The sequence below is a fragment of the Scylla paramamosain genome, chromosome 13, assembly GCF_035594125.1.
Source record: "Scylla paramamosain isolate STU-SP2022 chromosome 13, ASM3559412v1, whole genome shotgun sequence".
NCBI classification, from domain to species: Eukaryota; Metazoa; Arthropoda; class Malacostraca; order Decapoda; family Portunidae; genus Scylla; species Scylla paramamosain.
In genome coordinates, this window is record NC_087163.1 from 22,107,085 (window position 1) to 22,119,584 (window position 12,500).

Here is a 12,500-nt window from a genome sequence, read left to right on the forward strand (position 1 = left end):
TGCTGTTTGGCTTTCCTTTGTATTCCTTTGTATTTCTCCTCCTCCTCCTCCTCCTCCTCCTCCTCCTCCTCCTACAACATTTCTGTGTCAGTCATCCATCCTCTTCCAACCCTTTATCTCTCTCTCTCTCTCTCTCTCTCTCTCTCTCTCTCTCTCTCTCTCTCTCTCTCTCTCTCTCTCTCTCTCTCTCTCTCTCTCTCTCTCTCTCTCTCTCTCTCTCTCTGACGCTTGCTCCCACCTTCGTCTCCCACACTGTAGAGGCTCACCTTGTCACAGCACAAAGGGGTGTGTGTGTGTGTGTGTGTGTGTGTGTGTGTGTGTGTGTGTGTGTGTGTGTGTGTGTGTGTGTGTGTGTGTGAGAGAGAGAGAGAGAGAGAGAGAGAGAGAGAGAGAGAGAGAGAGAGAGAGAGAGAGAGAGAGAGAGAGAGAGAGAGAGAGAGAGAGAGAGAGAGAGAGAGAGAGAGAGAGAGAGAGAGAGTAATGGCGGTGCTAAAGTCAGGTAAGAAAAAGGAAACATACAAATGAGAGAGAGAGAGAGAGAGAGAGAGAGAGAGAGAGAGAGAGAGAGAGAGAGAGAGAGAGAGAGAGAGAGAGAGAGAGAGAGAGAGAGAGAGAGGTCAAGTGAGGCTGTGTCGAGGCGTCGCCTTGGCATACTGACGGAGCCTTTCCTGTGCCGTCTTGTTTCTGTTTCTTGTCCTCCTTTAGGTAAGTAGATAGATAGATAGATAGATAGATAGATAGATAGATAGATAGATAGATAGAGAGAGAGAGAGAGAGAGAGAGAGAGAGAGAGAGAGAGAGAGAGAGAGAGAGAGAGAGAGAGAGAGAGAGAGAGAGAGAGAGAGAGAGAGAGAGAATAGACACGATAAATTTTGTCACTGAACTAAAAACTAAAAATACACAAGAACAGCCGAGAGAGAGAGAGAGAGAGAGAGAGAGAGAGAGAGAGAGAGAGAGAGAGAGAGAGAGAGAGAGAGAGAGAGAGAGAGAGAGACGCTACCAACCCACCCATCCCTTCACTTGTTCCTCTGTAGAGTGAATGTAAACGCCTTCGGTCTCCTCTCTACACGAAGGCTTACTGGGGAAGAGATGAAAGAAAAAGGAGATGAAAGAAAGATGAGAATGAGAGGAGACTGAGAGAGAGAGAAAAAAAAAACGATGAATACCCACATGAATCCTTAAGACCTGAAGAATAAACCCGATTTTCTATGAACCTTTACAGCGGTCTCTCTGGTAAGTTCCTCTCCATCACTCTGACACACTCCGTTTTCTTCGTCAGGTGGAGGGCGAGGGCGGGTCGTCTGCCTCGTCGCTCTCTCCGCCCGTGGGAGCAGGCGGCCCGCTGACGGACGCCCACCAGGAGCCCTGCGGAGGCGCCCTTGAGGAGGAGGCCCCCACGCGCACCTACACCGAGGAGGAGCTGAGCCTGCTGGCCGAGGAGGGACTGCCCGAGATGGAGACCATTGAGCTGGAGGTGACCAAAGACCACCAGGGCCTCGGCATCACTATTGCTGGATACGTATGTGAGAAAGGTACGTCCAGGTGGTGTTTGTTTGCATGTACACAGACACTTGGATACATACATACATACATACATACATACATATTTTTTTCCATTATTTCTAGATACATGGATACACTTATATGTAGATCCCTTTTCTTTTTTCTTTTTTTTTTTATTTCATTTACACTGTAGGAAGTTGCGTGTGTGAGAAAGGTACGTCTAGTTTTCATTGCACTTACATACATCTCATTTGCGTACATAGATGCATACATGGATACATTTCGTGCTCCTTTGCGTGCTCTGTGGTTAGGTAGGTGTGTAAATATAGTGTGTGTACGTGGCTGGTCCTTACACGCTCACTCGTTTGTAGTTTGATACACAGATGTCTCCAGATACATACATAAAGACTTACACATACCAGTGACGTGTAAATGTATGAAAAAGATACGAAAATACATGATGTGTTCGTTGTTTCTACACACACACACACACACACACACACACACACACACACACACACACACACACACACACACACACACACACACACACACACACACACACACACACACACACACACACACACACACACACACACACACACACACACAATTACCTGACATTAAAACAACTAACTTAAGCAACGCGTGTTTCGTAAGGACACTTGTATTATATGTCTGTCTGTCTGTATGCATGTACGTATCCAGGTAGGTAGATACGCTTACACATACATACGTACATGGATACGCACACAATACACGGCATATGAACGTACACGCCTCTGTAGGACAAAGAGACACACGGCCCCGTCATATAAGCCCACGTGCACACATTTTAAGCCCAAAGCCCCCTTGTGTTCGCTCCTACACACACACACACACACACACACACACACACACACACACACACACACACACACACACACACACACACACACACACACACACACACACACACACACACACACACACACACACACACAGGAGGAGGAGGATGTTGACTTGTTCGTCTCTCTTAACTTAGCGAACTTGAAACATTGAGAGAGAGAGAGAGAGAGAGAGAGAGAGAGAGAGAGAGAGAGAGAGAGAGAGAGAGAGAGAGAGAGAGAGAGAGAGAGAGAGAGAGAGAGAGAGACCTACAAGACAGCACCATCATCCCACTTGACCTGAATCTCAAAGGTTTTACGATAATTTTTCCTGACGTGACATTTTTGTTTATTTATTTAGTATTCTTGTGACCGAGAGAGCCGGAGTGAACGGCAATCGGTGTTTTAATTACCTAGATACAAAAATAGAGAACGGGAGAGAGCGAGAAAGAGAAAGAGAGTGAGATCGTAATAAGAGTCTCTTAGGGCGGTCATATCCCTTACTAAAAATCTCGAAGGAGGCGCCCAATGGTCTATTTTTAAGGGTCACAGTTACAGGGAAGAATCGCCTTAATGCTAGAGGTCCCTAAAGGTGAACACTTCGCTAGTCTTCGTGGCGGTGGCGATGGCAGCGGTGGTGGTGGTGGTGGTGGAGGTGGTGGTGGTTGTTGCAGGCTTAAGTGTAGCTGTGAAGTTTGTTTGTGAAAAAAGCTCCGTTAGGTGGCAACAGGTTACAAGCAGGTGGTTATAGTGGGAGGGGAAGGTGTTGTTGTTGTTGGTGTTGTTGTTGTTGTTGTTGTTGTTGTTGTTGTTGGTGGTGGTGGTGGTGGTGGTGGTCGTGGTGGTGGTGGTGGTGGTGTTTTTTTTTTTTAAGATTTGCTACGTATCCTTTTTCTTTATTTTTCATCATGTACCTTGTCCTTGCCTTCCTCCTTCCCCACCTTCTACATTTCTTCCTCCTTCCTTGCAGTTTTTTTTTTCTTTTATTGATAGTGGTGGTGATTTTGGTATTAGTGATGATAGCAGCAATGCTGAAAAGATTTATTATACTTTTCCTTTTTTTCATTTTTCTTGTCGTTGTCTTCTTCCATTTTCTACATTTTCCCTTCTTTCCTTTTTCTTTTCTAATGTGGTGATTTTGGTATTGGTGATGGTGATGTTGAAATTCTTTTATTTTTTTATCATCTCCCTCGTTCTCATCCTTCTCTTTCTTCTGCCTTTTTTTACTTTCTTCCTGTTCTTCTTAGTAATGGTCGTGGTGATGGTGCTGGTGCTGGTGGTGGTGGAGGAGGTGATGGTGGTGGTGGCTTTGTAAAGATTTGCCATCCTTTTCCTTTTTTCATCTTCTCCGTCCTTGTCCTCGTTCTCTTCCACCTCTTCCTCTTTTTCTTCTGAGTTTCTTCTTTCTTTACTGCCCTTAGTAATGGTGATGGTGGTGTTGTTCTTTCTATTACATTGTGTCCTTCTCTTCTGCTTCTTCCTTCCTTCCTTCCTTCCTTCCTTCCTTCCTTCCTTCCTTCCTTCCTTCCTTCCTTCCTTCCTTCCTTCCTTCCTTCCTTCCATTCCTTCTATGCTTCCTCTTTACCATCTTCATCCTCTTCTCATTCTCTCGAACCATTTCCTTCAGATTGTTCCCGAAAGTTGAAGAATTTCGAAGCGAGTTTGCAAGTGGTAACTGAAGCTTCGAACGGCTGCTTGAACGAAACGACTTGACGCGCACACCAACCCACCAACCCCCTCACACACACACACACACACACACATGCATCTTTTTTCACAATTCCTCCGATCAATTTCTTGCGCTATGTCTCTTCCCTCCTATTTCTAGTCTCCCTTTTATCTCATTCCTTCCTTGCCTCCCTCCGTTCCTCCTCCCTTGTCAGCAATACCTCCACGTCTTCATCTATCTCTCCCTCCCTTCCCTCTCCTCCTTCTTTGCCGACCACCGCAATGTCTCGGATCCAAAATTTATGTCCCTAACTGCAAACTTTTCCTACTGAATTTGATAGCGAAGTTTGAAAAATTGAGCCCTATTTCGTTCCTCAGGATTTTATGTGGGTGAATATGTGCTAAGGAGACTCTCGTATTGAGTTGCATATGTGCTTGTAGGTGTGTTGAAGGGACAGGTGTGTTAATGAGTGATGCAGGTGTTGATCAGGATGTCAGATGTGTTTAGAAGATACGTATATGTAGCTAAATTTTTTGAGCTGTACAGTTGTGGTAGTAAGTTGTAGGTGTTTTAAGGAATTATAGATATAGGGAACCTGGTGTGTTTATATCCTACGTGTGTGCTAAAGAGTTAATAAGTAACAGGTGTATTAAAGAGTCACACCTGTGTTTTGGAGCAACAGGTAAAAGTAATCAAGCATGCCGATGATTTACAGGTACAAAAAAGTCAGGTATTTAAAGTGCTACAGGTGTGTTAAAGAGCTACAGGTGTGTGGGGAGGGCAGGTGTTGCATCCTGTATAGCGGTGAGTTTTACCTTCACTTTCTACGCAAAAGAGCTGTCAGCGTCACTCACGCCACTAAACACTCCGCTATTCCTCCGCCCTTGCTTAAGTAGTATGCCGACTTCCCTTCTCCCTCCCCCTCTCCCCTGGACTGTGCAATCATGCTAATAACTCGTCATCGCGTCAAAACTTTTCACCTCATAATTACAGATGAGATGGACAGGGAAAATATACTCACAAAAATATGCGTCACATGTTGCTCAAATAGATGTGTATTTTTTCTTATTCTTTTTTCCTTTTCTCCACGTGGACATTATTCGAGCTAAGCCACTTTTTCCCTCCGGGTCAGAACTTGACAGTAAAAGTTTCCCGGCCAATCTGCATCTCTGCTCTAAGTTTTAACTCGATCTTTAACTTTCCAAAAAATTAGTGTATATTTTTAGTCCTTTAAAAAAATGAATTATAAACGTACTGAGGGATGAGGGACAGATTTTTTTTTCTTTCTTTTTCTTCCTTCCTTTATATATATATATATATATATATATATATATATATATATATATATATATATATATATATATATATATATATATATATATATATATATATATACTATGAGGGATAAAAATTTGTGCTGCAACAGGGAAGAGAAGTTTCTATCGTGGCAAAGAATGCACTGAGAATATTGTATACTTAATGATACATACTTATGCTCCACCACCGCCACAAGAGACACTCAGTACCAGATCACTCACGCACTGACCTCTAAGCTGCCTACATCGAACCCAAGCCCGGCACGGCACACACGGCAAGCCACACCAGCGCACGGAGCGGTGATAAAAGTAGCTCGTGTTGCTGTGGCTGTTTTGTTTATAGCGCCAATACTTATGCTCCTCAAAAAATGCTGTTAATCTGTCATTTGCTGTTTGCTGTGTTTGATATCTTACTACCAGCGCACATAGAGGTAATGAAAGTAACTCCAGTTGCTCTAATTGTTTTGCTCGCGGCGTCAATACTAATGACAATGTTGCATCGACCAAAAAACTGCTATTAATAAGTCATTTGCTGTTTGTTGTGTATGAAGTGTATGTTTTACTACCACTGCTATACAGATCATGAAAGTAACTCGGGTTGCTGTGGCTATTTTGTTTGCAGCGCCAATACTTGTGTCGCTCATCTTGTAGCCCCCAGAAATACTGTTGTTAATCTTTTGCTGTGTCTGAAGTGGATGTCTTAGTACTAGTGCACTTAGACTTAACTCTTTTACTGGTATGGTCGTATTTTGGTAACATTGAGAGCAGTGTGAAATTATGATTTGCATGGACTGAGAGTAAAGAGAGAAGAAAAGATTAAATTGACATATCCTAGCCTACAGGAAAATATAACATACTCTAGTACAGAAATAAATATGAGAAAAATTGTACGGGGGTTTGGGGAAATGAATGTCTGGGAGTGAAAGATTTTGATGTAAGTAACTCAGGTCAGTGTTACTATTTTGCTCGTGCCGCCAATAATTATGTCACCTATGTTGCAGTGCCCCCCAAAAAATATTAGAAACCTGTCAGCTACTGTTTGTTGTGCCTGAAATGAATGTCTTACTATCAGTTAGAATTAAATTGAATCAAGTTGCTGTTACTATTTTCCTTGCGCCGCCAATAATTATGACGTTGATGTTGAGGAGCCCCCACAAAAAAAAAAGATATTAGTTGATTCATTGTTGTTTGCAGTGTCTGAAATTGATGCATAACTGGAATTTCCTCTTCTTTGTTGTCTGTCTTATTGGAGATTACTAATGTGTGTGTATGTGTGTGTGTGTGTGTGTGTGTGTGTGTGTGTGTGTGTGTGTGTGTGTATGTGTGTGTTTTAGTAATGGCCGATGATTTATGACAGAGAATGATGATGGCTCTTACACACACACACACACACACACACACACACACACACACACACACACACACACACACAATGGAAGAGTCAGGGAAGAAATTGAGTTGCTTATCGGGCGTTCAGAGAGACGAAGTATTATTGGCTGAGACTAACAACTGACCAGTGGCGTCCGCACAAAGATGGCGGCAACGTGGCTTCAAAATATGGCGCTGGAAGAGGAGAGAGAGAGAGAGAGAGAGAGAGAGAGAGAGAGAGAGAGAGAGAGAGAGAGAGAGAGAGAGAGAGAGAGAGAGAGAGAGTCAAAGCAAAACAAAAAAAGAAAAGAGAAATTAAAGGCGAGGAATCAGTCTACTGGTGGCGACTTTCTCGGTATTTCTTGAAGTGGAGGAAAGTCTCTCTCTCTCTCTCTCTCTCTCTCTCTCTCTCTCTCTCTCTCTCTCTCTCTCTCTCTCTCTCTCTCTCTCTCATCTGCATTCTTTCTTATGCTGAATATTTACTTTGCTAGTGTTATTATTATTATTATTATTATTATTATTATTATTATTATTATTATTATTATTATTATTATTATTATTATTATTATTACTATTATTATAACTATCACTTCTGTTATTATTGTTATTACTGTAATGTTGTTACCGGTGGTGTTGTCAGTATGTTGAAATCGGTGTCGGCAATACAAATGTTTAAGCGACCACCAGAGAGAGAGAGAGAGAGAGAGAGAGAGAGAGAGAGAGAGAGAGAGAGAAAGTTAAAGTCGAAGAATCAGAGGACAGGAAAAGAAATGTAACCAATATTGTCTTTTAAAACTATTTCATTTCTTTTCTCACTTTGGATTTTTTTTTTCCCCTCTTGCTTGTATCCAAACTTTTCTTCTCCTCTATTCCGTATACTTTCATCTCTCTTATTTCCTCTCCCTTCCCTTCCATTCCATCTTACTTTATTTCCACGCCTCATCTCCCTACTCTCCCTCTTGACCTATCTTGTGTCTATTTTTTTTTTTTTGTCTCTCTCTCTGTCTCTTTCCTTTCATTTCCTCTCCCACTTTCCTCGATTACTTTCTCCTCCATTCCCTTTTCTTCTGGTCCATTTCTCCTCGTGTTTCTTGGCATGTTTCCACTATTTTTCCTCTGGTTTGTTCATTTCATTCTAATCTTTCTCTAGCTCTGTTTCCTCCAGTTTCTTTCCTCTTTCTCGTCCTCTTCTCTTATTTTCCTTTTTGATATCTTACTTCCTTTCATTTTCCTTCTCTTCTTCTCTTCTTGGCCTTCCTTGCTTCCCTTCTTCATCTTCTCCTTTCTTCGTCTTCCTTTTTTTTTCCTACAGTCGCTTCCTCTTCGCTCTAGTTTTCCGTGTCGTTCTGGTTTCTTCTGTCTTTACTTCCTCTCCCTCTCTCTCTCTCCCTCTCCCTCTCCTTTTCCCTCTCCTTTATCTCTTCCTTTTCTGGATCACAAGTGGGGGGTCACTAATCGCCTTACAAGCTTATGATGTCCTCCTCCTCCTCCTCCTCCTCCTCCTCCTCCTCCTCCTCCTCCTCCTCCTCCTCCTCCTCCTCCTCCTCCTCCTCCGTAATACGTTCATCCGTGTCATTAAGAACTATTGTGCTTTGTTTGTATCGTGTTTTGTTTCGTCCTACCTGTTGATTGTCTTTTGTTTTCCCTCACCTGTATTGTTTGACTTCCTTTCTGTCTCTTGTCCTTCCGTTAATCTTTTGTTATTTTTTTTTTTTTTTTGACCTTGTTCGTGTTATTATTTCTTTTATTCTGTTCCCTTTGTGTTATTATTTTTATTGTCTTTTATGTAATGGTGGTAATTCATCATATTTCTCTATGTTTGTTTGTTTTGTTGAGGCTTTCGTGTTTTTTTTCATCGTATTTTTTGTTATGTATGTGTATTTTTTTAGTGGGTTTTGTAGTGTGTGTGTGTGTGTGTGTGTGTGTGTGTGTGTGTGTGTGTGTGTGTGTGTGTGTAAGAGCCTTTGTCCGGTGCGTTTTTTTTTTTTTATTTGGTTTAGTGTTTATTTATTTATTCTTTTTATTCACATCCGTAACGTAACGAGTGTCAGATTCTCTTTGAAGTTGTGACCAGTTATGATATTACTGGATTTTTTATTTATTTTTTTTTTCATTTTCTTTTTGTGGTTTTTGTTTAGTATTCAAAATTGCGCCATATATTCAATTACTTAGTTTATCATTGTTTGTATAATTTATTTAGTTTCTTTTTATCATTTTGGTGTTGTTTATTTTACTTTTTATATTTTTTTGCACCTTTTATTCACTTATCTTTTTATAGTTTTTTTACATCATTTTATTTTCCTCCTGTTCATTTTTTTACATCATGCTCTAATTTCATGTTATTTATGCTATTTTTACATTATCTATTAACTTTTTTTATTTCTTCACACAATGCATATACTAACCTCGTACTTATTAATTTTTCTAAACTCATAGCCGCTTCCTATCTTTCTTTTTATTCTTGCTTATTGTTTTGTTTCCATTTCTTTATCACTTACATCCTTCCTCTTGTCTATTCTCAGTTTACTTATCTTTCATCACTGCCTTGCCACTTTCCCTCTTATCGCATTTTTACTATTTTTAACTATTTTTATTTATTTCCCTTCTTTTCTCTGCTACTCCAAATCTTTCCCTCCCCTTCCACTTTCTCTTAACATGGGTATTTAATTGTCTACGTTATCACATCCTTGCCACTTCTAATCTTCCTCTTGCTTACTCCATATTTATCTGCGTCTCTCCACTTCCCTGTCACGTTTAATTTTTCCCTTCATTTCAAATCTTTCTTTTTCTTAGCATTGGTATTTTCTTACTTATCTCTTATCACATCCTTGCCATTTATAATGTTATATTCCTCCTCTTGCTTATTCCATATTTACTTGTCTCCCTCTACCTCCCTGCCACGCCTAATCTCCCCCTAGAGGCGGTAATTAGCTGTGTTAAATTGACCTTTGATTGGACCAAATTGCGCGTTGGGCTAATTAATACCGTAATTATAGGGATGCTCAGGGTTAATTAGCATGCGGTGGTGATGGGCCGTATTAATTTTTAACACGTAACGCCTGGCAGTGTGTTTTATGAGTTCATGGGAGCTTACAGTGGTGATGGGGTCATGTTGGGGGATGGGGTGGGGGGTGCAAAGCGTGTGTTGCGGTAATCGGGCACACTGCGGTAAAATGGTGATGACAAGTGAGGCAGGTTAAAGTAATATAGGTTTACTAATATTACTTAACCATATAACTCTTCCTTGAATTTGGTGCAAAGGAAAGTATATAAGTTGTGTTGTTTAATATCGTGTCTAGACTCTACAGGGACAAGGAGGGACGGGCGATGACAAGTGAGGCAAGTTATCATATGGGTTTCATTAATATTGCATTGCCATAAGTCTTAGTTGAATTCGGTGTAAGGGAAAGGATTTAAGTTGTGTTGTTTTACGTTGGGTCTAGGAGGTCAGGGAGGCACAGGTGATGACAGGTTTTGCAAGTTAAGTGATATGGGTTCATTAATATTGCATAACTATGTAAATCTAACTTGAAAATTGATATAAGGGAAAGGATGTTGGTTGTATTTTATTATATTGCACCTGGGAGGGCAAGGAGGAGGAAACAAGAGGAAGAGGAGGAGCTCTATAGATTAAGGGAGAAATGGCACATAGTTTGCATCTCTGAATACGATACATATCCAATCATCCTTATTCTACAGATATACATAATCTGTACGTAATCCTACACGGTGAGGTGGATGGAGGGCTGACTAGTTAGGAAACCCTACACCATGTCAATTAATAATGTGCAATTTTTCTATATTACCTAATCTTCCTTATTCTACACCTATGCATATTCTACAAGGCTGGCATGAGGAGATAGATAGACGTTCACAATAGGAATAGGTTATCAAATATAGATCCCTTAATATGAACATAAGGGAAGCTGCAAGAAGCCATCAGGCCTACACGTAATATTTCCCCATTATAAAAACATACCCATCTATTTTCCCCCTGTCATTCCCATCCATCCATAAATTTGTGTAATGTTCTTATTATGGTCTCTTATCATCGTGTGATCTTCCTTATTCAATTCCATATTCTACACAAGACGTCTCTCATTCCCTTCCTTCCTTTTGTATATATGGTGATGTACAGCACCCTCATCTTCCCTTTGTGTTATTCATGTCATCTAAAGCCACCAGTGCTCTGTCTATTCTCGAATGTGCCTTATTTAGTGTCTATGCATATTCTATAAGGTGTCTTTTGCCTCAGTAGCTATGTTGATTTGTACTTTGCTCTTTGTATTTCCCTCCTGTGTTAGGTAATCAAGGTTCACTATATGTAGCTTCAGTTGTACCTTGCCTTTGTACTCGGTCTCTCTTTGCGTGTTGTTTGATATACATTTTAGTCTCTCTCTCTCTCTCTCTCTCTCTCTCTCTCTCTCTCTCTCTCTCTCTCTCTCTCTCTCTCTCTCTCTCTCTCTCTCTCTCTCTCTCTCTCTCTCTCTCATTATTATTATTCGTGTACTCTATGCTTTTTCCATCTCCCTTCTTGTATTCATGATTATTGTATTTTATTTTTGCATTTGTTATTCATGACTACTCAGGGTTTTCTTTCTTGTATTTGAATTTACAAACATTTCACTCTCTCTTATTTTTATTCATGTACTTTACACTTTCTCAATCTTCCCTCTCGTGTTCATGATTATCTTCACCTTCTACCTTATTTTTTTTTTTTACATTTATGAATACTCGTCATCTTTCTTTCGTATTTGTATTTATTTGGTATTCTTGTCTTCTACTTCCTCCACCTTCCTTCTTGTATTCATGATTATCTACACATTATACAATTTTCCCCTTCATAAGTATGCAACACAACGACCTCTTGACTCATGTTTACGTATCTCCTACACAGTCGCTGTTTCTCTCCTGTATCCTTATAATAGTGAGTGGATCCTTGATTAGTTTGCACAGTGGTGAACTTTCCTCGTCTGTACCTTTGTATAATTCACGGTAACTTTCATCAAAAATTCCTGCAACGTCTGTTATCTATTCTTCTCCCTTCCCTTTATAACATTTTTCCACTTTCCCACTTATGCATACGTTAAAGTGTATGTATGTGCGTGTGTGTGTGTGTATGTATGTATGTATGTATGTATGTATGTATGTATGTATGTATTTTTTTTTTTTTTTTGTATTTCCATGAATATATTCACTTTTATATGTGGATGTTGTTAATGTTCGTTTTATTTTCCATCTCTCTCTCTCTCTCTCTCTCTCTCTCTCTCTCTCTCTCTCTCTCTCTCTCTCTCTCTCTCTCTCTCTCTCTCTCTCTCTCTCTCTCTCTCTCTCTCTCTCTCTTACTCATTTATAACATTAATTTACTCGCCGGTTATTATGTACACCCACTTGTGTGTGTGTGTGTGTGTGTGTGTGTGTGTGTGTGTGTGTGTGTGTGTGTATGTGTATGTGTGTGTGTGCTCTCCACTTATCCACCACGCTATCCTCTTCATTACATTCCACTCGAAACGCGTAATTATTCCCATAAACCAACATCCATCCACTCAGCATCAGCCCACACATGCTCTGCTCTCCCTTCCTCTCCCCTATATTACTCCTCTCATTCCTCTCCTCACCCCTCTTCTCTCTTATCTTGCCCTTGTTTGTACGCTTTATCCCTCCCTCCCTCCCACCCTTCCCTCTTGTATACAATTCCCTTCATTCTCCTCTCTGCTCTTCTCTTTTATTCTCTTTTCCCTTCTCTTGTCTTCTCTTCTCATTCCTTCCTTTCCATTT

General features: G+C 40.6%; 1 protein-coding gene across 16 annotated transcripts in view; it reads left to right on the forward strand.

The window, feature by feature from the left end:
* LOC135106514 (multiple PDZ domain protein-like) overlaps positions 1-12,500 on the forward strand; it is a 456,199-nt gene that overhangs the window by 103,566 nt on the left and 340,133 nt on the right. For all 16 annotated transcript variants that reach the window (XM_064015606.1, XM_064015607.1, XM_064015610.1 and 13 more), the window contains one exon: positions 1,280-1,532. In XM_064015606.1, coding sequence (XP_063871676.1) covers positions 1,280-1,532 — 253 coding nt within the window. The remainder of the gene's footprint in view (positions 1-1,279; positions 1,533-12,500) is intronic.